At 39.8% G+C, this 27,940-nt stretch overlaps 1 protein-coding gene across 1 annotated transcript in view; it reads right to left on the reverse strand.

The window, feature by feature from the left end:
* Positions 1 to 15,912: 15,912 nt before the first annotated feature.
* The window catches only part of RPAP2 (RNA polymerase II associated protein 2), a 36,212-nt gene continuing 24,184 nt past the window's right edge, over positions 15,913 to 27,940 (reverse strand). Inside the window, exons 12-13 of the mRNA XM_066192471.1 lie at positions 17,840 to 17,989; positions 15,913 to 17,140 (exon numbers count right to left, since the gene is read on the reverse strand). Of these exons, the coding sequence (XP_066048568.1) occupies positions 17,851 to 17,989 (139 nt within the window). The 3' untranslated portion in view covers positions 15,913 to 17,140; positions 17,840 to 17,850. The remainder of the gene's footprint in view (positions 17,141 to 17,839; positions 17,990 to 27,940) is intronic.

Here is a 27,940-nt window from a genome sequence, read left to right on the forward strand (position 1 = left end):
CATCCGTCGATAAGCAGGTTTTCATTGTTAGCTCTGACATAGACTTGTTCATGGGACTGACAATATGACTTAATTTTATATGATGCCCTGAGGACTGAAACTCACTTCTGTTAGGCAGAAATAAACTAAGCTGCCGCTATGTGTAAAGGCTGGCCAGGGCAGAGGAGCAGAGGGAACAGGGAAGATGCCGTCAGTATAAGAAAGTCACGGGCCAGAGGAAATTGTGTTTAAGTCCACCTGTCCCTACTAGGGACTCCTTGTGTGTGTTTGCAGTCCTATAAACTTGAAAGAGAAATTTAAAATAGGGTAATTGCACATCTTGCTAACAGTGGTGCTCGATTTTATGTTGTAACAGTGGTTGACAAAGAGGTAGAGGAAACTCCACCACAGTACTGAGAGAAATTGTGTGTGCAGCAAGTGCCTCTGGCACATCCAGGCTCTGGGCAGTTACAGCCAGAAAGGTCAGGCTAAAGTTTCATGAGGTGGTGCTGGACAGATTTGACTCCTCCACAGGAAATCCTTAAACACCTTGGAGGGGGACTATAACCTGAATATGACTTGGGAGATGGAGTACTCATATGCATGGCGTGATCTGGAGGAAGGAAACCTAGGCTGAGCTCACTCGGACATGCTGGACTGTCAATAATTAGCTGGGGAGGGAGCTCCTCTCCCTATCAGTGGATGGTGGGGATGATGGCTCAGAAGCCTCCAGGTATGAGGCATATTGACTGGAACATGTCTAAAGAGTTTCCTTGGCAGGGAGAAACCTCAAATGGCCTTTCTAGATTTACTGCTGCATTAGGAGGCTTTTTGCATGCTGCTGTGACTAAGGCCTGAGCCTAACTACCTTACCCATGAGTAGAGAGAAGTGTCTTTCTAGGACTCCTCTAAAATAACCTCACCTCCTGAACCTGTGCGATCTTACTGTGAAATGTCTTGGCCTCTGGTAATAAACTTGGAATATTTTTCAAGAAAACATATAGCTAAAAATTAATCTCTTTCCTCATGCCGGTTTAACTAGGGTTGAAACCAATCTGTAACTCCCCTTTTGGGTGGTTTGATGTTCCTGCAGCTCAGTGTTATCAGATGAATTGCAAGCTTAGTGCTTAAGTAGTTTTCAGGGTTAGTTTTCTGCAGAGATTTACAGTAAGCCTGTAGGCAAGCTGTCTGGAAGGATGGGTTGGGTGCTGTAGTGGTCCTTCATGACCAGGAAAGTTCCAACATTCCTGCATTTCCAGTGGGGTTAGGAGGTATTGCATTAGAGGTAGGTGTATGTGTGGATCAGTATGTGGCTTGCTGGTTTTTCTTGCTCGGGGCAAAATCTGTTGACTGTTCAGAGGGTATAAAAGCCCCAGGTGTCAGGTGTTGTGTTTCTGATTAAAAGATTCACTTGTGGAAAAAGACTCAGCAAAATGTTACTTTTGTACTTCTCAAGTGCTGTCTGGGATGTGCTGCTGATTCAATTATTTTAAGACAGGTAGTTAAAGGGCATTGCTGTGAATTTCCAGTCCCAAAAGAATAATTCTGTTCTGTACCAAATTCTGCCAACTGAGTTTGGCCCTGAGTGGTCCAGCAAACAAATATTTCACTAGGGTTTTTCCTGCAAATATACTGTCCTTCTTGCCAATATACTGAACAAAATTCTGTGGTTTTTATTTTCTTTTATACTTATTTGGTAAATACAGAAACGAACCTCCTTTCACACTCTTGTTCCTTCCGAAAGGCCACCAAAATGAATGCACATCAATTCCCAAAATGAAAATATTGGATAGACGGAATATCCATGGGTTACTGAATGGTGCTGAAGTGCTTTCCCTCCCTCTCCCAGCTTCCATAAGCAAGCTCTGTGACTGCCAAAGCTGCACCTGACTGATGATTTTTAGCCAGAGAGAGTAGGTGCACATGAGGAATTGACAGTTGGGGCAGGGACGGACCTAAGAATTGAAAACTGAAGTAATTTAAACCAATTGAACTGCCTTTCTGTTGCTTTCAGCCTTCTAACAAAAGGTGTTTCTCTGCTGTGTGCTTTCGATGCGTGTTTTTTTACTGGAACTCTAATTTCTAATTAGCTGGGGCAAGAGAAGTGGGAGAGGAGTGGAAGAGGAGTGAGCAGTTACCTTCCCTTCCCTTGGGACAGTGTCTGCATTTCCAAAGCTGCTGTCAGCTGTGGGCCATGGAAATGGTGCTCAAGTTTTTTCAGAAAGCCCTGGCACTACATGCCAAGAACTTTGGAGGCTGTGTCCTGAAGCAGTAAGCTCAGTAATTGTTGTACAGCTAACAGACCTCTTCAGGTGTCTTCAGAGCAGGAATACATGGACCCGTTAACGTCTCACCAGTGATCCTCGGCCCTCCCTCTATCATGTGGTGAGCTGCAGGCGCAGGAATGCACGTGCACACAGTTTTACTGTGCATCGCGGCACCTAGAGTTGGCTCTCTTCCTGTGGGTGAAACCTCCATGCACACTTCTGGCATCTGGGCACGATGTGAGCAACCTTGCAAAGTAAACACACCCACCTACAATTTTTATTTTCCCAAATCACTCCTTTAGCTAATGTTTCAAAGATACGTACGCACCGCATCTGGTGCAAACCAAATATTTTCAGTCTGTTGGATCTGAGTCAATATTTGCCCAAGGCATTACAAAGACGGTCATGAAGCTGTGACTGACTAAAGGTAAAAGAGCCCTGGTTGAGGATTTGTCTTGGCCTTACATGAGAGCAAAGGGACACAGAGCTTTGTGATGGGGCATCTCTGACAGCACTGCCCCCGTGCTGACAGTGCTCGTGGCTAGTTTCAGATGGCCCCCTTGATGACTGGCGCCCATGCACATGTGCAGATAGGGCTTGACTCATCACTGGTGTTGCTGGAGGACTGGCACTGCTTGTGCACCTTCTCCAGCCCTCTGGGCATTCTCCTGGGAGAGCCAGATGCCATGGAGACATTTGTAGGAGGGCTCCTCACTAGAGTGAAGGCAGTGAATAAATCAGTGCATTCTATCATGCTGGCTCTGCTCCTGTTTCAGATTTTTGCACCAAAGTGTTTATTTTGTGCAACTTGTGGGTTCCTGGTGCCTCTTGCAGTCTTTGTGTAGGCTTCCTGCTGACAGATGTGCTGTAACTTGTACTTATTCAAGTTGTGGAAGGTGGCCTGTCAGAGCTGAATCAATCCTAGAAGTGCTATTAAAATCTGACGTGCCTTTTGGTCAAATGAGACTCGCTTGGGTAAACAAAGGTCAAATCTTTAGTTTCTTTTTTGGTATTTACATAGTTCTGTATAGATGCAAGCTCCTACTGCTCCAAGAGCATTTCAAAGCTGACTCACATGTGACAGGTTTGTCTTACTCTAACTGAAATTAAAGAACGGGAACCTGACTGTAGGATGACCTACATTTAATATGTCATATTTAGTGTAAATCTGAGTGGTCTGTGCTCTAAACAGAACTGAACATGTTTGCAGCTCTGTAACTCAGTCAATAATGTGTGGATTGCATCTAATTGATACTGCAAGAGTCTCACTGGTGCTGGTGGGGTGTCTCTGCAGACTGAACTTGGCAATGATCAGTCCGCTGGGGGACAGAGGTCATTTCCTGGTCACTGCTGGCTGCTGGAAAGGCTGGGTCACTGGGTGTTACTGTTACCTTCAGTACTTCTACTGCAATTGTGTGGTTCAACACATTTGGCGTTTGTGCTTACGGCAGCATCTGTTTTTCACTTTGTTCTTCCTTGAGACCAGGAACTAACGTAGCACTAAGGGCTACTCTTAAACCTTCCTGGAGAAAGAACTCATGTAAGTAGCTGCACACCTGATTGTGGTCAGCCTGAAGTTCATTGCATTAAACTGGAAGTGGCATATCCATTGCTGTAACAAAACAGTAAATCCTCAAAAACCAGGGGTGAAGGATGAACGCATTCCTGGTCAGAACCCAGCCTTAGTGGAGGTTTACTGTGTGACAGAAGCCTCCTTGCAATGGGATTACACCCTGCCTGACTGCTCTGTGGTTTGGGGTGTGGGTTGCTTCAACTAGCAGAACACACAGAGCAGGGTTTGACAAGTTCTCTCTTATTTTGCAGCAAGTATTTATTTCAAATTTCTTTCTTTAAAAATCTTTTTGTTGCATTTATAAAGCAGAATTGTTTAGTGCTCTTTTTTTCTTTTTTCTTTTTAAATTTTGAGTGACTTAGCCATCATTATGACCTAAGAGAACTTGTTCATGGGGATTGCTGTATGTTATAAGTGTATAGGAAACACTGTTTAAGTGTTGTGTAACAGTTGGTGCTGTGGTCCCTGTTCTCATTTGCCTGTAACTGTCAACAAAATAGGCTGAACTCTCTTATGACAGTGCTTGACCTGTTATGTTGCTGTTTGCTTGGGTTTTCAGGCAGTCACTGTAGTTGAGCCATCTTTGAGAAAGATGTTGGGAAAATGTCACTCTCGCTCTGTGCCCTCCTTGTTAGGAAGATGCAGTTCCCTCTCATGGCACGTTGGGTGGGATGTCTTCCCTTCCCCACACTCTAGTTTGCTGGATACCTGCAAAATTGCTTTGTCCCAAGGAGGAGAAAGCACCTGAAAGTTCCTCTCAAGCTGCTGTTCTGAGATAGGCACTTTTGTGTCTTCACCTCGAAGTGTGTGACAAGGAAATGAGACCTATACATGGGCAAACAAGGGAGTATGGACTTTCCTTAATGACCCAGCCAATTACCTCTATCTCATGTTTGTACCTGCATGCCTGTGAGCGGTGTCTGGATGACATCACTGGGTTTGCTTGAGCAAAGCAGTGGCTCTCAGCTGTGTTCCAGGGAATTGCTGTGCAACCAGCTTCAGCTACTGACTTGGGACTGGCACACCAGTCCAGTCAAAAGGCCAGGGGTCTTTTGACTTCTGCCATGTTGGTGATGGGTATCTGTTTGGTACCTCTGCTGCCCTTTCATTGCTCTGGGGCACTGGGATTAAGCCAGTAGCAAACATCTTGGGTTTACTACTGGAGTTTTACCTCTGTCCAACCTGAAACTCCTACTGCAAGTTGTGAACACACAATTCATGCAGATTTGGTGGAGACTTTCAAGGCCTCTGCAGCTAAATTCCTTTAATTCCCTTACTTTGGTTCCTTGCATCCAGGAGACACAGGTGAGATCAGTCAGGTGACCTCCAGAGTCCTCCTCCTCCCAAGCCTCCAAACACCAGGTGCCATAGTGAGAAGGGTAGGTTCTGATTAAGAAGTGGGCCAACACCTGCAGATTTTGTGATAATAACACTGAAAATATTGTGCTGTATTTACCCACTACTGCTGAAATAACAGATGTGCAGCAGTAATAAATTAGCTAAACACTTAATTAGAGATATGTAGATCTGAGTGGTTGAGAGAGAATACTGCTTTCTAGAAGTCATTTCTGAACTAATACCTAAATCTAAAGAGAGAAGTGATTTCTGAGTGCAGTCATGAATTATGCTGCTGTGACAGGATGTTATGCCCCATCTCAATCTGTTTCATTCTTAGAGGCATGCTTTGCATAAACTAACAGAAATCACACTGGTCATAAAAAAACCCCTAACACATTACAGGACTACCCATTATGTAGGACCTCATCACAACCTTACATATAATAGAAATGTAATTCTGTTAGTCTATTTAGAAGTGTAAGGACATTTTCTTGTGCCTTCACTCAGAATTGCAACTATCTGTGGTTTCAGGAAGCCTAATGTAACAGTCAGATTAAGTGCTTTCTTGCCTGTGGCTATTTTACTGGAAATCCTGGTAATGAAGACCTCAGAATACGCATTTGTGTCAAAAAAAGGTATTTCAGTACTTCCACCCTGGAAAGGGATGCAGTAAGTCCGTTTCTCTTCTATTATTGATTATTTATTGTAGTTCTCACTAGAGGATAGAAGACTAAGCCACTCTGTCTCAAAATGTCAAACCTTAACCTTTGTGCAAACTTTCTGAAGTTCAGCAAGCTGTGTGAAAATTGGCCACTGTGATTGAATAACGTTAATGTGGAAATAGTGAACTCCCACACAACACTGTTTCACCATCTGCATTATGGTTTGGGTCTGCAATGGTTTCACAGGTCTGTGACGCCTGCGCAGATTTTGTGGTAGTTCTCCCAGTTATAATCACTACTGTACTGAAAGAAACATATTTAAGTACAGAGAGAAGCAGTACATAACATTGATACACAGATGCAGATGCTAAAATATAATTGCACTTTTGTGCTGAGCATTCAGCTATCCAGCCTGACTTCATACCCTGTATTCATCATTGCTTTCAGAGGCAGATTCTTACCTTACAGGAGATTTCTTTCTTCTCTTCCGGATGGGTTCCCTTGCATTTGGTTGTATTAAAATACATTTTGTGACTGTGTGAATCACATCAGTCTGTAACACTGACCTACCCTCCTCATCACCCTACAGCCCCATATGCTGTAATGTTCTCTGCCAGTTCTCCTGGCACAGATTTTTAGCATGGCAGCTTCTTCCCCACACCCTTTGTCCTCACTGTGAGCTCATCTCCCTCCAGTGTCAAACCTCTGTAGACATCCTTTTCTTCACTAAACCTCTGCTGAAGTTTCCACATGGCACTTGGTGCTGGCCCTTCCTTACCCCTCTCTCTGAACAAGTGTTAGTCCCAGGCAAGTTCAGTACCAGCTGTAGGTTTACTGTCACAGACACACTGTAGGTACCTCGCCTGTTGTTCTTGATGGGATTCATTGCATGAAACGTGCCTCTACATGGATGGCCTGGATTAAAAAAAATACCCCCAACAGCTGCCCGAAACCAACCCACCATGAACCAAGAACTAATATTTACAATCTTTGCTCATAGTCAGCCCCATTTCCTACTGGATTCCACTATGAGATTCAGTCATTCAAGCTGGTTTGGAATAGACTCAATGTGCATCCCTGTTATTTTTGTTCTCCCTAATAAAAGGGTTAATTTTTAGTAAGAATGTCTGGCAGAAGAAACTCAAGATTTGCAATCTTACTACTTTGTAATAACAGCTTCCACCCATGCCCAACTCCCATGCATTAATTTCTTGCTTTGTCATTCATAAAGAACCAGAACTACTGGGTTGCACTAGTAGTTAACCATGTGGCTTGGGCTTCCTTGGACCATCTCTCATACCCTCTTTTACCTTTTACTACTACAAACATACTGAAGTTCACTGCTGCTCTCTAACATACTTTGATTTTGCAAGACTCTTAAAAAGTAACATTATTTGGTCTAGTCCATCCTGCTTTCTTTCTTGTATAGTCTACAACAGTCCATTTTACCAGAGTGGCCACATTATCTTCTCCCCGAGAGCCATTTCCTGTTAGGTGGCCTCGATGAGCAGCTCTGAACTAGAGGATCTCAAGCTCTCAGACTTGTGAGGGGTAGCTCTGTCCCATCCATCAGCTCCCTTTACATCTGAAGCCTTGTCTTCTTCGATGGGCAGAATGGTTATAAATAGAAAAGATGGATGGAGTGGCCCAGATTCGTCAAAGAGCTCAGCATTTGCTATTGAGGCCAGAGCAAATGGTCTGCTTTTAGTCTCTTATTTCAAAGTTCTTGGCCTCAACATACTTAACCATGTTCAAAACTGAGTCTAAAGGTTGCAGCCTCTGTATCTACAGATATGACCCAAATCTGGTGGTGATTACTTATGAAAATCTCATCCAGTTCAGCTGTAACATTTCTTGGTTGGTGTGCAGCCAAGTTTACAGTATCAGCAACATCAATGCAAAGCAACTGATATGGAAAAATATGATCAATGGACTTTTATTTTTCTTCCAGCTCCGTGTAGGGTTAGGCAAAAGAGTAAGTGAGGCATTACAGTATGTATTGCCAAAAAGCAAGCAAATACATTTTGAATTTCAAATGCACGTTCCACCAGAAGGGGATGTTCCTTTGCAACATGGTGGGATGCCTGCTATCAGTTTTGGTACAAGCTGTGTTAATGCCCAGGCCATGAATGTGGGTACCAGGAGCTCAGAGTCTATTTCTGGCTCCGCATGTGACATAGTCTGTGTGCCTGGGTGAGTCACTCTGCTCTCCTTTCACTTTCTTTTTCTGTGAAAAGGGGTGTAGCGTCTTTGAAAAATGCTTTGAAATCGATGATCAAACTGCCAATTGATGATCATTCTAAAGGAGACCACCAATGGTAAAGAGCTCACCTCAATGCATGTAAACCTTCCATAAGGAGACCATTAACTCAAACAAAAGCAATCAGCAAATACAGTAAGCAGGATCCTCTGAAGTCACTGATCAGTTTGATCCATCTTCAGTGGTGAATATGTAACCCTGGTCAAAGTTCTGAAGCTAAAAATTTTCTTACAACAATTAATTAAAAGTAGGAATGCATCTCTTTTTCAGTAAAAAAAATCTTCCCTGAGGTTCCATTATGAGAGGTAATGGCCTTGATAGGTAACAGCCTATAGAGATACAGGGGATCTTATATGGGGATTCTTATAGAGCAAGAAATTCTGAACAAAGCTGTTACTGCACTAGTTGATCATAAAATGAAACAACCCATCTTAAAATGAAAAGTGACTTGAAACTTGATTTTATTCTCTTTTCTTCCTTTCTTTCTCTCTCTGCATGTTTAGAAATGTCAAAGTGAAACATACTGACAATTTGGACACTTGTTTCAAGTTGAGAAATTAATCAAAACCAACCTTTTCCTGCAGAGGTTTCATTTTCAACCAAGTATGCCTCTTCTGATTAAAGAAGTTGCATAAGAATTCTTAATCATCTCTGCATAGGAGTACTGCTGTAGCTGTTGGGTGATTCATACCTGTTTAGAGACAGCTTTCGTAATAATCTATAGGTGCTGTTTTAAGACTCTTTATATGAGTACTTTTGTCTGTGCACAAGCCATGTGGCCCTGGGGCAGTGCCCTCCCAGCTGCAGAGAGGCACCTGTGGACACAGGCACCAAACCGAGGCCACACTTGGAGGAGCAAGGGGAGAGTGGGCCCGTTTGCTGTCCTGTGCTGAGGGAAGGAGCCCTGCAGCAGGTTCCCCACAGCCAGTCTGTGTGCGCGGGAGGTGGGAGGCACAAGGCAGGACAGGGCCATCCCTTCCTGGGCTGCAGGGAGCCAGCGGGAGGGGTGGGAAGCCCGGGGTCTCCTGCTGGGGCAGATGACTCTTGGGTGGGATTTTTACAGCAGCTCACGGGGTGCAGGCAGGAGGATGAGTGCTAACTGTTGGAATTAGTGAAGTGGTACAGTGGAAAGGAACGGCCGTGCACTGGGATGGGAAGGATTTGGAAGAAGAGGGGACAGAAACAGAGTAGAGATATGAAACAGGGTGGGGTGAGTGTCCATAACTCTGGCTTTATACCCACTTGTGAATTTTTAGTAGGTTTTCAGAAGCAAAACGTATAGAGTATTATTTATGGAGTATTATCTGTGAAATTCTGAATTCAGTATTTTTAGGAGCCTGTGGCTCTTAGAAATTGTACTCTTTTTCGACTGTAAGAGCGGATACTCTTTGGCTAACCTGCAAGGAACTTCCTTCCTCCATTTGTAAAGGAAATAAGGATGTGAAGATATGTATCTATGCTGTTGTGCTTTCATTCCCCCCTCCCTCCTGCTTCTTAGCACCGGAGACTTTATCAGCTTTGCTTCAGGCGTCATCTATCTTGTATTCAAGGTTATCAGGTAGAGATGAACTAGGAAAAAAAGAAATCCAACTTTTGACTCAAACCCTTAAGATATAAATGATGTAACCCAGAATCCAGTGTTACTCCTACACAGATCAGCAGTCAAGTACCAGAACTCGAGGTCAGTGGTTCAGCTTTGAATCATCAGATTAAAAAGAAGAGAGTCTTTTTCAGTGAGGTCTACACAACAGCACTACCTACAGTTAGATACTGACAGAGACTTCAAGGCAGCTAGGTAAATGTTTGTAGCTACACTTTTAAATTGTATTTTATTTTTTTTAATGCCGTGACAAATTTTGAACTGTAGGGAGAAGGAGATAACATGCTGTAAAGTGTGCTTGACAGTTTAAGAAAACAGGTGATCTTGAGTATTTGAGCATGAAAATGACCCCTTCATTCTTTGCAGGACAGTATCATAAAACCTTTTAGGTAAGTTACAGCATTACTACCAAGCCAAATTATACGTATTTGATGCCTTAGCACTAGAGCATTGTGGACTCAGTCTTGTCCCCCATCGGCCCTGGTAGCGGGAGAAGGGATGGCTGGCAGAGGCACACGAGCCGAACGAGCTGTGGGTCCCGCTGCAGGCCGGCCACGGAGGGCTGGACAGATGGATCAGTGCGCGGTGCCCGGGGCAGGAGGAGCTCCGGGAGCGCTCCCCGGCGGCCTCTCCCGGGCTGCGGCGCACAGCGGCTCCGCCGTGCACACACCGCGCCTTCCCCGCGCCGTGGCCTCGCTCACCCCGTGTAACTCAGCCCGCACCGCAACACCCAGGCTGCTTTTCGGCAGAAAGGAGACCCACCTCGGGCCCTCGGCAGGGCTCCAGTACAGCTCAGAGAGAGAGAGAAAACTTCAGGAAATAAAAAGTTGTTCAAATTAATCTCTTCTTTCTGAGAGCTTATAGAGTAAGTGAGCATAAAAATAGCATTTGCATTCTTAGGAAACAATGCCTGTGCACAGTTTGCTAAGTTTCAGATTCATTCTTTGGAAACAATTTGTGTGATTTATTCTGTTTTCTTCAAGCGTGATTCTGTTTTTCTTCGGGGCTGCATGGGGTGTGTGGTTTGACACTCAGCTTGTCAGTTTAGCATTGTGAGATTGTGAGTTTTTTGAAGAGGCCACATCTGTGGTTATAGAAGAATAACAAGAAGCATCAGATGTTCAGAGAACAAAAAAGCAGAGCTTGGGAGGATTTTAGAAATGAATACTTAGCAGAGATGACATATATATGACCCAGAGCTGTAGAGGGCTAATGTGGTATCTGTAAAATCACTTATTTTTGAAGTTTTCAAATGCTCTTAATTATCTTAATAGGGAACAAAAACTTTAACTACATTTCTAGTTGTGAAATTTTATAAGCCAAGGATCTTAAGCAGCAAAAGTATCTACTTGTGGTTTTTTTTTTTTTTTTAATTTACTGAAAGCCCATAGTTCAGAAAAAAAAAAAAAAAGAATATACTTTAAAAAGCTTTTAAGTCAGTCAGAGCTTTAAGCAGTAAAACTACTGCCCTTTTGAGAACAGAAGGAAATGTTGGGACTGCAGCTTCATCCCCTGTATTCCCAAGACTGCTTGGGAGTAATTAAGGCTGATGGACATTTGACCAGTCTTTGTGCTTAAAAGTCAAAGTGCAGACGTGTAGGCTTATGCAGGTTTCTGTGTAACAGTGAACTGGATCTAAACCTTGTTCAAAAATCAGCAGCCATTGGGGTTTAAAACAGTGTCTGCCTGTTTTACAAGTCAGCCTTGCTAAATCAGGACTAGCCACAGACTAGCAACCATTTATTCTATCTATTAAATTAACAAATCAGAAGTGTCTGCAAAAGGCTTTCTCCTGACTGTGGGCAGCACTTGCACTACTGAGGTGTTTACGGAAAATCCTGCTTAGTGGCAAATCCTGATTAGGAAACGTTATCATTTTTCTGCATAATAGGTGAGATAGACATGCCTAACATATGGTTGCTATAAAATACCTTAGATGAGTCAGATCTTAGCTGACAGCTGTAAGCAGGGTTGCTGTGGCTTCTTAGATAATACTACCGATTATAGTCCTTTTTGATACTTAACTGCTGTACTGTTAAATTATATTAACCTGATTTGTAGACACTCCTTGTTTGAGTAGAACAAAAAGGCAAGATTTATGATGTAAATCCTGATCTAATGTTTGCAGCTTATTAAAGCTGCATCCAAAGTCCTTCAAGCTCTCAGTAGTGATGACTAATTCTAACCTAATTGTAGGACTCCCCAGGAAGCTGCTGCTGTCCCACTAAGTGGTCTATTCAGCTACATATACCATGAAATTTAAGAGGGTAAAAAGTGCCAGAAAAGGCATTGATTTGATGGTGCAGGATGTACCAGCCAGCAGCCCCAGTGGCTTTGTGCTCTGATCCATGCATGCAGCTCCCAAAAGGTAATCAGAGTGTGCAAAAATGTAGTGAAGAGTTTGCCTTTAAAGTACAGGCCACTAAAGTGTCCTGGGGACTGACTTCCAAGGTCAGTGGCAAGAGGCAGCAGCCTTAGAACCTGTGGTTGTGCTCTAGCCTGTTGTTGGAGAGGGGCTCATTAAAACCCTTGTCCTGAGGTAACTGCAGGGTAGCACAACAAACAAGTGCACAGCTGCAGTGTACAGGGGCCACACTTACTGCACTGTTCTGATTGATTTGCCTCACCAAGTCTAGGAGTTTAGTCTACACATTCAATTCCCATAGCACAGTTTATCTATTTTCTTCAGAACTCCAGCTTGCACTTTGTTCTACTCTACAGCTATGAGCAACTTGGGGGAATGATTTCATCACACATGTCCATACATTGCTCAGAGGCTCATCTGCTCTGTCTTGCTTTTTGAAAGCAGAGTGCTAAATGAGAGCCACCTGAAGAAACTTGTTTCCAGCTTCTCCCCCACACCTCACCAAATCTGGCGTAGCACCACAAATGCCACAGCTCACGTTCTACAGCATCTTTCAGGCAGCCCATCTCCCAAAGTACGATCCACACTCTGTGCAGAGAAATGCTTCTAAGATGAAGAGTCACAAAAAGAAAACTCACAAGAGGAAAAGTCTCCACAAATATTACTTTCTGCCTTTGCTAATGGAAGGCACACCCACTTCCTTTGACTCTAATCAGAGGAGAACTGGCTGTCAGGTGGCAGAGATACACAATTGAGAAACAAGAGGTCTTTATAGTTAGGTGCCTTGCCCTGCCTTGTATACCATCTGCTTCTAATGGAAACTTAAGACTTGCCAAAAAGAGAGGCCGAGTCTGTGCTTTCAATATTTAATGCTCACTGGAAATGACAGTTCAGCATTACCTGCTGTCCCAGTGAGATCAGGCTAAACACCACCCACAGTACTGGGTTCACATGCAATTGCAGAAATAAACAGTAAATATGGAAAACTTAGAAGCAAACTCTTGAACTAGAGTGTGACTTAATTTCAACATAGGGGCATTATTGTTTTTCCCCCTAAAGAGTGCCACACACTTGAATTCTTTTGGTGTTAACTCTTACAGGTTAAGAAAAAATTGTGTGAAGTAGTAGTAACCATTAAAGTAAATGAATAATAGGATCAGATTGCTTAGAAACTCCCCACTGTGCAGGGGCAGGTCCCCATTCAATTTTGTGCCACACTCTACTACTAATTACTCCAGGGAGAGCCAGTCTACTGTGTCAGCATTCTCTGCTGACTTTCCTGCTTTCTTTCCCCCATGAGGGAATAGGAAGAGGCATTATGACCATCCACTTCATAAATGCAACAGGTAAAATTTGGAGACCCTAAATATAAGAGCATCAGTTCTCTCTGAAGCAAATGAAGACAGGCAGGTACCTAAGTTTGGATGCCTAAATTTAGAAGGTATGAGTACTGCTTTCCCCTTCTCTCTTCCTTTTTCTTTTCTCTGATGTGCTAATTCTTTTTTGTCAGTTAAAAGAGACATATCCAGCTGAGCTGCTCATCCCCTCTTGCACTTTGTAGAGTCCAGATTCTCTCAAACTAGGGGGAGAAGGGTAGGACATGGAACATCAAGATTCAGAAAACCGTTATTTTCCCCCTAAAACCACAACAGATGTCTCACTTTTAAGCTACCCACTGAGACTGAAGAGTGAAAATACAGGTGACTCTTGTATGTGTTGTGTGGACACAGCCCGTGAGGCCCCAGACACAGCTCATACATGTATCATGCTCCTTGTCACTCCCTGCCTCTCCCTTTAAAAGACAGGGTAGAGCTAAATTTTCAGCCCTGGGTTTAGACAGAGGGACAGCCCTGTCAGTTGTGCTGCTCTAGATTTACTGAGGAACATTTTTGATAGTTTTCAAATAAATAAATCAGGCTCTCTTCTGCTTGTTTTAATGTAGAATTTTGCATTACCATATCCAGCTTGATTTGCAATCTTTACAGATTCAAGGTAATCTCTTCAAAAACATGAATGTGTATGGGTTACATTATGACTTGTCTACTTTCCTGAAATGGTGAACATCAGATGAGCCACTCTGACTCCTCTTTTTCTCTCCAAAATCCAAGAAAAATCATTGAGCATGGTCAATGGGCAAAAATAATCCAGTGGCAGCAGTGAAGGGCTCTGCACTAGGAAATTCAGTATTACAGAGTGCAGTGCTTACATTGAGAGTATTTACCAGACTGTGAACTGAACTTTGGTGTGAAAACAGACACAAAAGTCTTTCCATCAGCCTCTCTGGCCAGCATAAATACTGCTTTGAATAATATTGAGAAAATGTGACTCTGTGTATATGCTTGTTCTCTTTATGAAAAACTTGGTAAGAAATCCATTCTGTGACATGCAGGTATGTGTCACACATTCCTCCTTTGAGGCGGAACAGCTGCAACAGCATGAAGCAAGCTTTGCTTCAAGCTTTAAACTAAGCTACTCTGTTCTTTACTAAATCGATTATATATGTCAGGAAAAAAAAATCACCATATAAGTCTGGTTTCCTCCCCACCCCCCTGCAATTAAAAGAAACACATCATACTCTAATTGCCCTGCTGCAGGTCTGTGGCCAGACAGTGCTGTATGCTTTACATGGTTATGGAAATGGACTTCTGACACTTTATGACCCTTATCATCTAAGGTGCTGATGGCTTTTACCAAGTTTATCCCCCTTTCACAGAGCTGCTCAGAAATCGAGGCTTCTGTCCCATTTACCCTGAACCCCAGATTCATGATGTCTCTCCACACCTGTGGCTCAGAAGTCAGTCACTACAATTTAGTGTATCTAAGATAAGGCTGAAACCACCACTGACCCAAATGTCAACTGCTCTCATCTGTTTAACTAACACAGAAGGAAAAACAGTAAGCACAGAAACAAGGCCATAAGGAAAACAATCTGTCTGCCAACGTAAGCAAAATGAGAGGGGGCAGAACAACACCAAAAACCAGCTGAGTTAAGAAGGAGTGACATCTTCTGAAGGACAGATAATTGTGACAGAAACTTGCTTTAAGATAAAAAATGATATCTAGATTTGAACATTTCTAAGCAGTTAGGCTGTTACAAAGCCTGCTCATACGAAAACAACATAAATGAACTGAATTTTTGGTACTTGAGTTGTGATTTTTATACACCAGTGAAGGCTGACAGTATGAAAAGATCCTTTTGGGATGAGTCTGTAGCCTCTCTCCTATTCAAAAGTACTGGCTATATATGTATCCTTTGTGCATTTGTTTACATGTGTGTTACTCCTGTGTAACGGAGTTGAAATTATTACAAGTAAGTGAAGAATATCCCTTCAGGGTGTTCCCAGCATACTACAGAATGTTCTGGCCTTGTGGATGGAGAAGTGTTATTTTGCTCTCATAGGGCAAGGAAAAGAACGAGGGAGCTTACTACACAACAGTGAAAGAAGAGATGCAAAAATCCTGAAAGCTTACTTTTTTGAGCTGTTGCGGCAGAGAGTAAAAGCAGTTATAGTGAACCCTGATAAAGAGGTCTTTGAGCCTGCAACCTATTCATTCGTATTACAAGATCATACATTTCCTACACAGTAGGTGCTAAAGACCAAGTCTAAAAATAACTACCAAAAAAAAAAAATCACACAACTGACAGGAAGTGTAAAAACTTTCCAAATGAGAGCCATCAAACCTGATGAAACAAAGTCACATTCCTGGTACGATGTACATCTGTAATGCCTTCTAGATGTACTCTGTATTATAGAACTGTTGTGAGGAAATCTTTGCGCCCCAAGGTAAACATGCATGGAACAGGATAATGGCTTGCTCAGAATCCACTAGCTAAAAATAGAAACTTAGTCAATTTCCAAAATCAGAAGTGAACAGATAGAAATTCAAGGTTTAATGCTGAGAGCATCACACCTATTACTCAGTCTTCCACAGAAGTTTATCTTTTGGTGAGGTCTTGACTCTTCTCCCCACATGCGTCAAGGAAACTTTTCCCATCATTGTAAAAAACCAATGTAACTTCTATCCAGCAATTCTTATAAATTTTGTATCAGGGACACTGATCATAATGGGTATTTTTTCCCCTACTGCATACTTAGAAAAACACATAGCTGTAACTCTGCATTAAAGGTTATCCTAATTCTAAATCGTTGTTATACAACTTACACTGAACGTAACTTCCCATTACAATGTAAGTTTGGAAAAGTCACACATCTCCTAAATAAAGTTTACTGCACAATGAAGCTTCCACAGCAAAGCTGCCTGAGCTTCTGTGTGTCAGGGGTCATCTACATATTTACTCTGATTATTATGAAGGAACTACACAGCAGTGAACTAGGGAAGTGTAGAGTTCCTTTCTGGTGTCCAATTACAGAAGCAAACCAAAGGAATAAACTTTGATTTTTTAATGGAGTGGAGGTGTAGCAGCCCCGGTAAGGCTTGCCTCAGCCTTTAACTAGTGCTGGCACTTACTGCAAACTAAGCAGTGTCAGTTACAACTTTCTTCTCAAGTCTCTAAAAATACAGTGTCCTATGAATTGAGAACTATGCAATAAAACATATTATGGAATCATTAAGAAGTAGTAGTGGGCTAGTTTTAAAGTGCAGTTTATAATCAGTGACAGACGCAATTCCAAACACAGCCTAAATAACACAACTCTTTGAAATGAAAGCAAAAAAAAATCTTTAGTTATTAAAATATATTTTGAAAGTCCAACTTAGTAACAACTGGAGTCCATTTAAAAATAACTTTAACACAAGTTCAAAGACTACCCTTTTCTTAGAAACAGCAAGACAAACAGGCTATGAATCAGGCATATTTGTGTGCTGTCGTCATCATTCTTAAAGGTTCCTGCTCCATGCACGAGGGCAACTGGAAAAATGTCAGCAGCACTGTTCTTACCATCGGAGGCTCACACGCTTTCCCCCCTCCTGCCCTGATCCCTGCAGACAAACTCTGACTGAAAGCTTCAAAACCAAGAAAAAACAAACCAATCCAAATTCCTTTCTACTGCTTTTAAACGCTTTTCAGATGATCCATATTTTAACTTGAACAACTGTGGTTAGTCAGCTTCTTCACAAGACGTCAAAATTCTTACCTGTAGGAAGGAAATGAAAAAGTAGAAATGCAAGTACTACAATTCATACTGAATTTCATTTTTCACTTAAAAAAGCTCAAACTACTGAAGGTGTTCTTTTGTTCTCTTTGCAACTATTTCAAGTAGTAGGAGATGTTAAGATGATCGTGTTATTCTTTGGGGAACAAAGGAGTGAGATCAGTAATGATACTATAATGCTATATTCATTGAATCAGTTGAGTATGATTAACTGATTAGTAAGGTATTTGCTCTTAAATTCTTTGGCCTACCTGGAATGAAAAATGTGATCTCAAGATTATGTAAAAAATATGCAGCTCTTAACTCAATTTTATCACGAAAACTAACAACTTCATTGTAATAATTTTTAAAATCCTGCTGAGTCTTAGCCATTGTAGCCACACAGATTTTTTTTTTTAATAAATTGTGGTAGTAAAAATTCCTGTCAAAATTGCAGTAAACCAACCGTACATTATCAAAAGATTAGTGTGATAAGTAAGCATCTAGCATTTACTGTAAGTGACAAAATGATGACACTCATTTCCATACCATGCATATTTCTTTACTTTAAAATTTGCTTCACACATTTTCTGCTCCAGCTGATACAATCTGTACTTACTATACATACTTACAAAATGCTGAAAATTAAACCCGTGGTTAACCAGCTTGGTTTTAAGACAAAGTAGCTTAAAGTTGACTGACCATTCAAGTTGTCAGTCCATTCTAAATATTCTTGTTAAACTTTCCAGATCTTCATTTTTGAAATGCAGTTCTTCCAGTAATGTGGTTAGGAACTGTGTGTACACTGGGCTTGTCTGAGCATTCTTGAAAAGTGGAGTTCTTTGTGACAATCTGGAAAAAACCCAAACATATTTCATACAGTAAAGCAACTTTTGAGTGGCAGATGTTAGAAAGCAAAGCTTGTGAGTTCAAACAACTGTATTGAAGCAGTTTATAGTGTCACATTTGATTAATTGCAGTATATAATAGACTTTATGATATACAATATAAGCGGTACCAAAATATGATTTTAATACTATGTAGTAAATAAAAAAAATCTAATTAGAAGCAATGAGAATAGTTTGTATACCTCTGATCAACTGTACATATGTTATATAATGTAGACACAGATGTCAGAATGAACAAAGTGAAGAACGTACAATTACACATCTAAAAGGAAGAATCCCAGTCATTATTTATTTCTTTACCAAAAAGCTCCTAAAGAGTCACACAATAAAAGTTACATACTTCTTCATATGACCAAAATATAAAATAGATATAAAATTCCCCAGTTTGGAACGAGCTACCACTATGCAGATCACCAACATATATAATATCTGTATGCAGATGAGGTGAAATACTGAGCTGTTTGTTCTGATTTGCCCTTTAATTTATCCAAATATATTTTTATACTGAAGTCTTTCCTTTAAGTAGGAAAGTCTCCTAATTCTACTGCAAAATATTGCTAAGGTAGTAATAGCTGAATCTTCCTAGGCCCAAATATAATGATAATAAAAAAATCTTTAATGATCAAAATCAAGCATTAAAGCTTATACTGAATGTTAAGAAACTTCAACACCAAAGATTACTGATGAGATTACTTAACAAGAACTCCTATCCCAGCAACAGTTACTTTGTCTCAAATACTGTAGATAAACAGTGCCATTGACAACATACACAAAAGAGTTATTTTAGAATACGTTTGTGCAATGATGTTCTTTTAATAAGAAATTCAAGATAAATCTACAGCTTCCTAAAAACGTCCCAGCTCAGGAAGTCTTCAAATGAGTAACAGTTGGGATCAATCTCCCTGCAGTCACTGGTATTAAGACCACATCCACTTGAAAAAAAGCTGCATATGAGAGAAGATTCTTTAAATTAAGCAAAAGGAGTGATAAAATAGAAACAAAGGACCTTACAAGACACAGTAAATAAAAATCCCTTAATTAAAAAAAAATTTAACTTTTAATGAGTTAAAATTACTTCTCATTCCTTTCTGGATTCCATTTCAGTATGTATATTTAGCGAAATAGTTCAGCTCTCAAACACTGACACTTGGTGAGAAGGACTTCCAGAAATTCTTAAAGTAAGGGCAAGGTGTGGAAAGAAATGACTTAAGCATTAACTCTGCTATACGTATATAAAAGAGAAATATTCTGAATCAAGTTGGTGGTTTCTGGCCTGAGGCCATTGGGTTTTGTAATGCACTTCATGGCAGACAGAATCCATGCCAGTGTTGCTTCTTTCCCAGTGGGAGGTCCTGGGGTCACTCCCTGGGCTGGTGACTCCGAGTCCCCTGCCCAGGGCAGGCTGGGGCTGGATTCACAGCGTGATGCTGATAGGGGAACCCAGGAAATGCTGATAGAGGATCAGAGGAAACCACTGCAGAGCCTTAGGTCTGCAGACAAGGGAGAGCGGGAGGAAGACCAGGAGACGCATTTCTACTTGTCTTCAGTTCACCCTTCTCAGAATTATGCAGGTTGTATATGAAAAAAGACTGCTGGCAGAAACAGTCATGACTTCCTGAGTGCCGGTGAGAGGTAGCTGTAGCACTGTAAACCATTCTCCTGGCCATGATGTAGATTTACATGCATTTTAATCTGAATTTTCTTCATTCTGCCCCAGGCTTAAGAGGATATTAACAAGGACATTATTTTTCAAAAACAGTAAAAGGCTTTTGCATTTTAAGGAGTAGTCTAAAACCAAAATATTTATTACCACGAAGCTCATATGCTTTTTTTTTTAAATTGCAGCTGGTGATATTACACAGTTTCAAGAATTACAAGCATGTCCCAAATTTCAGACCCTGTTTAATTCACACTGCTTAAAGAGTAGCTATTATAGCTTACACCAAGGAAGAAAGAAAAAGGTATTGCTATTTTCAGAGAAGTTGCCAGTCATTAAATATTGAGAAATGGAAGTTTAAAATTAGGTTTTAGACATGGATCAATTTTTTTTCTTACCTGAACTTTGTTTTAAAACTAATTAAGCTACTGATTATCTGATAAGCAAGCGACTAAATCAGCAAGTAATTTCAGGCATGTGCAAGTTTGTAGCAATTAGTTAAAAGTTGCGTCTTGGTGGGGCAGTATGTTAAATTTATGAATATATGTACAAACGCTTTTCTCTTGGAAAACTGTGTCCTTTTGACCTTTAAATGATGCTTTAACTTGTCATTTGAAAAGCAGTTATCATTGAGTACTTTTCTAGTTTCAGGTGGCTGTTGCAGCAGAAGCTTTTGTCTGGGAAAGGAGCAAGCACAAGTTGCTGGTCTGCATCGAGAGGTAAGTTACATGCTCTGAGTAACGCTGTCCAATGTATATTTGAGGTACTGCACAAGAGTACTGAGGGACTGCTTAACTGAATTAAACTTTAATTGTATGCAAACAAGCCAGAACAGCATTTGGGATCAGTATCTTCAAGTCACAGAAAATTACAATGATCTTATCTCTGAAGGAACTATGATGACTAATTCAGTTTAATGACACACAGGATTTCAGTTCCAAGATTGTAGAATTCCCTTGAAAGTCTGCAGCATCTTTTACAGATGTAGAATATAAACAGGAAATAGGATACTTGGGACCACAATAGTAACAACTGGCTAGTGTACCAGTGGAAAGAAAATATAAATTTTGCTTTTCTGTTCCCTTTTACACATGTTGCAGCATTAATCTGGTGCAAACTTTTATGAATAAAGTCAAATAAAAATAAGAAAAGCTAAAGGATGAACTGATTTTAAAATAACCACCTACAGAAGTACACAGATGCAAATGTTACAGTCCAAAATTACACACCCATTCTTCAAAGGCTTGCCTTCAGCAAGAGCTACTAAAAGGAAATGTTCATGCTCAGATCATGGAAAAGTAGTATATCAGACTTGATGAGAATGTCGTTTCCTGCACACCCACTTACACCATATGGTAAACAGGCATTTGTAACGTTCAAAAAGTGTTAAAAATGTCAAACTGTAGCTGATTGATACAATTTATATTTGCTGGCTATTCCACATATGTTATATGTTCAAGAAAAAAAACCCCACTAAAGTGAAATTCATGTGAAGAATAATCAATTATTATCAAGCTATTAAAGAACATCTGGCTACCACAAAATGTTTACATAGTTTCAGTGCTTCAGCTCAAGACCCAAGCTTTCTATGAATCAGTTGCCTTACAAAAACATTTGGCAAGAGTATTTCGGAGTTCAACTTCAATTATTTTTAGGAATAAGTTTCATTAACTGATACGGTAGGGTGCACAACTTGTTCATAGATCTATGCATACCTTTACAAAGACAGCTGAATACATTCAGAAAAGATAAAACTTTTGGGTAGTTAAAAGCATTAATTGGCATTTCCTATCCAGGGGTGTGAATATTCTTTTTAAAAACCCAAACCAATTGTCCAGTACCATCCTTCCCTCAGCTACTGGATCTCAGGGAAAGTTTTCTGAAGCTTTAAGATGAATTCTGTGATTCCCTTTGAAAAAGTTAAAAATTTCCAAAGCCACTACTGTGTAACCAGTCAGTTACAGCTCTCTGAAACAGACATCTGAAAAGAGGGGTAAAACACAACCACATAAGAGTTGGGTTCCTTTCCACTCCTCAAAACTGGTCATTTACACATAAATTGTTGAGAATTGGAGTGCATATAAACTGCCCCAATATCAAGGAAAGCACTTGTATACTCATGAAGAAAAGCCATATGCTAATTCTCAGCAGACTAATAATAGAAAAATGTAAGCATTACCAGTCTTTTTTTTTCCCCCTCATGTTAGAAGCTTGAAAAAGTAAAAGCCTCTGCTTGTGGCAGAAGACATGGATCAAACCACATTTTTTAAAGTCCCTTACCTTGTTTGACATGCTTGGAACTTGAACAAGAACAGAAGTATAACAGAATGATGGAACAGGCAGGCACTACCTCCCTTTCCAAAGTAAGCTTTGGAAAGTAAGTTATCTTTCTGCCAGTTACAGGTATTTAAGCACCGTGAATAAGACTCCTAACATAACCACCACAACATAAGGGTTGGAATTTTTTATTCTCTGTTTCTTTCTACCTCTTGATTTAGTCAATTTAGTCTTAATTTTTTAAGATCATCATAATCAGGATCATTGATAACTAGTTTTCTATCGGAATGATGGAGTTGAACTAGTGGATTGATCACACAAGTTTCCTAAACACTTGTTTCAGAACACAGAAATGAAGCAAGAGCTGGCAGCGCTACAGGCAGTATTTTTCCCACTTCCCTAACAAAACCACAGACACAGACTACTGCATACGTGCTACAAGGGTGCCAACAAACCTCTGACCAACAGACTCTTGCTCTAGCCATAACCATGACATTCTAATGGGTTCTACTGCATCAACACAGAAGGACTGCGGTGTTTCGGTTTTGTGTTATTTTTTAACACTCCAAATATATTTGCACTACTCTTATGTTACAGATTTGATGGGCTTAGCAATGCAATAAAAATGTTAGTAATCAGAAATGCCATTCTTTTAATATAGCAGTTTTATAGAACTACACTTTTAGATTCCAGTTTAGTTATGTTCCTTTTAAGGAAGTCTCAAACACAACTGATTAAACAAAAGCAATTGTTTTGTTTTAAGACAACCGGCTAGACTGAGTCAATCAAACAAGTGTTACACATCAGCAATAAAACTCAGTGAATTGGATGTGCATTGCAGCCCACAGATCATCTGCCTGTACATACAACTGTAGTGCTGCCCTGTTATCATCAATCACTTACAACAGTGCTTCAGTTGATGAGCTGAACTCCAGCACTTGCTGCATTTATCCATTTCATGAATCCCTACCCAAAGGCACTCAGACATTTAGACAGAGTAAGTTGAAACCATGCCTGCAATTTTGCATGTTCTTCACTATACATTGGCTGCTTGCTTAATTTGAGGTAGAATCTCTCACTTCCAGTATCTCACTAGATACAGTACGCTTGTCTAGGGACTGAAATTTTGTTAATAAAGTGTCTTAAATCTCAAAGCATGGCGCATCCATCAGGCTAAAGTTAGTATTGGACAGAAAGTTGATCTGAAGCACAACGTGAGTCTAGCTGTAAGATGCAACACCAGGGAGCTTAAAAAAATCATTAACTTTGGTGTAATTAAGTGGTTACACTTAATTTAAACATATGCTCAGAAATCAGAAAATATGACAGCCTCAACTTATGTTATTTAGCTGTTATGTTTGCAGTTTCAGTGAAAGAACCCAAAACCCTACTTGTTTCTCATAACTTTAGTTTGAGCATGATTTAAAAAACTCAACATTAAAAAACCCCAAACCCTTAAAAGCAAAAGGCTGTCTCCAGAGTGAACAACCTCCATTAGAACACATTAATATTTGACAGACAATCTTGAACTGGAAGCATCTAACTTACAAACAAGATGCAAAGGTATTTAAATATATATTTGGAATTGAGTATTTTAAATTAAATTGTACTAGTACTGGAAAAAAGTAATTATGATCAGTGTAACTTGCAACTCTGCAATTAAAGTAGTCTCTAGTTTGGGGCCTTTTGTTACCATATCCAGTCAAAGAGGAAACTGGGATTCAGGGGCAGTTTTCTGTAATCTCCCCCAATATATTTCTGTATTATACTTTCTTAATGAAGGATAAAACACTCTAAAGCCCACAGTGTTGAACAGCAATAACTGACAGAAATAAACAATTTTCTTACTGAGATAAAAAAGCCACTTCGGGTCTCGTTTTAAATATAGCCTGAAGATCCTATTCTCATCATAAAGACAAGAATTTTGTAACTGAAGTGCAACTTATGTTTTATTTATTATTTAACTTCCTTTCATTATTGTGTACTGACTTGTCCACAGAATCCAGCACAGGCACTTTAATCCTCTGATGGCAACAGAAACTAAATTATTCATGCTTTAAAATTTTTGTCCACTACATTTAAATCAATGCTACCAACAGTGATTCAAAATCAACGACTGGAATTCCTATATAATCCAAGTGTACAGCAAAAATTAAGGTTCATTCAAAAATTAACTCTGTTAATTGTTTCCACTACCTTAATTTTTTCCTATGCAGCTTCTAAAAGTCTCTTCAATAAATATATTTCATATATATAAAAAAATCTATTATTAGTCCAGTAATTAATTTTACAGGCAAAGTAAAGGCCTAATGCAAAGGAACACCCAAAAAAATGTGTACAAAGAATTCATGGTGACATTTCATCAGATGATGTGACAATTCAGTACAGCCATTTGGTGCTATTTGAATCACATCTGTACATTGTATACTTGCAGGCAACATGCCTTAGAATGTACATTCTATGGACAATTAACTGCAGAAAAATTTTAAATGCCTCAAAAATTAGCTAAGCATCTGAAACTTTCAGTTCACAGATCTCATACTGTTTTGCCATAACATATTAATTATATAACACAACTCTCCTCAGAAAGTAACTAGAAAATGACATTTCTTACTATTCCATATTTCAGCTCCCTGTGACTGACCAATAGCACATAAACACATTAGCAACAATTTCTATTCAGTTGAGACAAAATTTAGCAGGCTGTTGTTTGTACAACTACTTTAACCTTTCCACTGGGTTTTCTCACACAGCATCACTCCTACAGTGTTCCTTCTGAGCAAGTGTCTTGCCTTATATATATATGCACACACAGAATAGAGCTAGTTCCCTCAGCAGTTGTCCAGGAAAAGAACTAACATTCAGCAGGTGGAAAATGACGTCACATTACCTGCAAGAATGTGCTAGCACTATGTGGATCCTGTAACACAAAGCACTTGGCTTCATTAGGTACTCTGTGATTGCTGTTTTTAACCCAGGCTTATCCTCTCTAATGACAAGGATGACAGCCAATACTCCAGAAATATTCTGCTAATAACAATGGGAGTGATAAAAATTCCAGGACCCATGACTCCTTTAAAGCCACAATAATAATATGGAATGGTTCTATTTGCCTCTTCTTATAGTGATATTTCAGATATCTGTTTTTGAAGACAGCCATTTTTAAATGACTACCAAGAATGCCATCAACAGAAATATAATATAGGTCTGGCAAAAAACAATTACTTAGGCAATTATATACAAAATAGCACTTTCAGATTTCTGTAACAGTGGATTAGAAAGACCTCAAGCCAGGCAAAAAGACTAAGGAAGCACCAACACCAGCTTAAATAACATCTACAGTTTCTTATCCAGAGTTCTCTTCAACAAAGTTTGGCAAATCAGACTTTGTTTCACTATTCTGTACAACAGATACTGCAGGATGATTTTCTAAAAAGTAAATGGAGCGTGGTACACGTCTACATTACCATATTCCAAAAGATGACTACAGTGTTAATTCACAGACACAAAGCATGGGAACATCTATAATACTGTGTGCCATTTATAGCCCTTGCATTCATACAGGGATTTGTTCCACAAACTTTTAATTTAGCTTACTTATCAGCATAATGCCAAGGCAAAAAAAAGTTCCTAATATGAACCCAGAAGAAATCACTATCAGCTGTTTCTCCCTAACAATTCTAAGTTTCTTATGTACACATTTCAAGGACAGGCTTTGTTTAAAGAGCTCCATTTATTTGAAGCCTGTTTCCTGCTAACCAGCTGACAGATCAAAGGTACTTCTCAGTTTGATAATTTAATCCTATTTCCCCCTCTTCTTTAACTTAGTCAAAATTTTAAATCTAGTACATTTAAAATTTATTTTAAAATTGATCATCTCATCCTTTTAAGTCTTCTTTTCCTTTTTATGTTCCACAAGGTGTTCCTGTGACACCTCTCAAATACTGGAATCTATGCCACTGAAGCATCTGGATTAACTAGCTACATGAAATTTAGCACACGTATAAGTCTTGGATTAAAGAATGCTAAAATGTAGGCTTTTGAGAACCTGAACCTCTTAAATACTTTGTAAAACACACACCTTTCTATGAATTATTGTGCATATGCAGTGGAACAATTTAAAAGATGCCTTTATATTCAAACCTGATACATTTTATGAATCAAACATTGCTTTATACATATATCTGTCTGTCTCTCCATTTTTGCAAGTGCTGAACTTCTTTCTTCCACACATGGATATTCCTATCAATTCATTACCTTAGTGATATATAAGAAGAAAAAAAAAATCAAAAAAAGACAGAATAAAATATACTGACTTACAGTAAGTTAAAACAGCTACAATGCAATATGCTTAGGTAAATAATGTCAATACTTGAGTTTATAAAATGTCCTCACCCGTGCTCAGTTACTAGGGAAACAATGATCATAAAATTGATCATAGTTTAGTTTCACAACTTTTTAACACTGTAACTTGATTACAGTCCAGTATACAGATCAAGCACCTGGAATAATGCAGCTGAGTAAAGAAACATGCTAGAAATAGCCTTGCTTACACTGTGTCCAAATTTTTTTTATTCAGAACTTAAACGTAACAACCTCAACACTTTTCTACTTGTCTTTCCCAATTTTGAAAAGAAATGCCAGTGTGGTTTTGGAGCTCTCAAAATGAGGTTCTTAGAAATCCCCAAAAGTTATTGATTCTTAAGCATCTTTCCCCAGAAATAACAGCATAGAGTAGGTTTAAGAAACAAATTAACCAAAAAACCCCCCAAGCCCTTTTCCTGCTTGCTTTATTTCCTAATCTACTACCAGCTTGATGATGTCCAGTAAATCACTTTTCTGCCCTTAATCTCAGTCTTACCAGCTCTACAGCAGAAGAGTACTATGAACACTGATTTGTGAAAGTGCACTGAACTAAACATATGTCTAAACCCAGCAGAATACGTAGTGAGGTTGGGAACAAATACGAGGAGCCAGACAAATCTCAACTATTCTTTAACTTTTTGAAAACCATAGTACCTCATCTCAGAAATACTCTATTTTATGATGAATTTATCAGATCTATTCAGTGTCTTCTGAAGATTCTCAGATGGACAGAGAGCGGAAGAGAGAGCAAAATGTGCGTTTCTGTGGAACACAGGGTGTAAGTGTGGTATACATCAAAATCAAACGTGCTGGCATCTCAAGCCTCTAAACAAGCAGGCATCTGCACTTTTTGCACTGATGCAGGTTTTGCACCTGTAGTATACAATTACACATAAACACTTTGCAGTTTCTGCAGCAAGCTTCCACATGCTGGTTGGTTATATTTGCTACCAGCCAATTAAAGCACACTTTCTCTGGTGGGGAGGAATGGGAAGTGAACATGTACTGCTGCAGACATGTTCTGCAAAACAATCTAGATTGTTCTAGAGTCTTTTTATTGTGCCAGGAAAAATTTTATGAAGATATGATTTTGTTTACTTACACAACATTCTGGTTAACTGACTGGTGCAGTCTTCTTATCCCCAGTATTTATTTTAATTATACATGTGTAAAAAGAGCCACCTGCCCTGATGCTAAATCCACTGGCTTGGATTGTCTGTAAATTCTGAGAGCTTTATCATAGTTCACTATCTAGAGAAACACTTTATACATCATCTTTGGATGATATGCATTTCCTTCCTTCCTTCCTTCCCAAAAGAAGCTATATTTTTCTGTTTTCATAAATATGAAAAGAAAATACTTCAGAAAAGACTGTACATTTCTGCCTTCACTGTTAACATCTCACTTCAGGTCAGAACTTAACTGCCAGACTGGATGAGTGCCACTGGGTGTCAAAATATTCTGTATCTCAAGAAGTAATGAGAAGTACAAACTGCTTTTGCATTTGATTCCTACAGTATCAGGACACAAAACCAATTCTCCATCAGTGTACTGCCCACTATCAATTATCAGATAAAAATAATTAGGCTCCTCTCT

The sequence above is a fragment of the Chamaea fasciata genome, unplaced genomic scaffold, assembly GCF_029207755.1.
Source record: "Chamaea fasciata isolate MVZ Bird 193981 ecotype frontalis unplaced genomic scaffold, bChaFas1.0.hap1 SCAF_10, whole genome shotgun sequence".
NCBI classification, from domain to species: domain Eukaryota; kingdom Metazoa; phylum Chordata; class Aves; order Passeriformes; family Sylviidae; genus Chamaea; species Chamaea fasciata.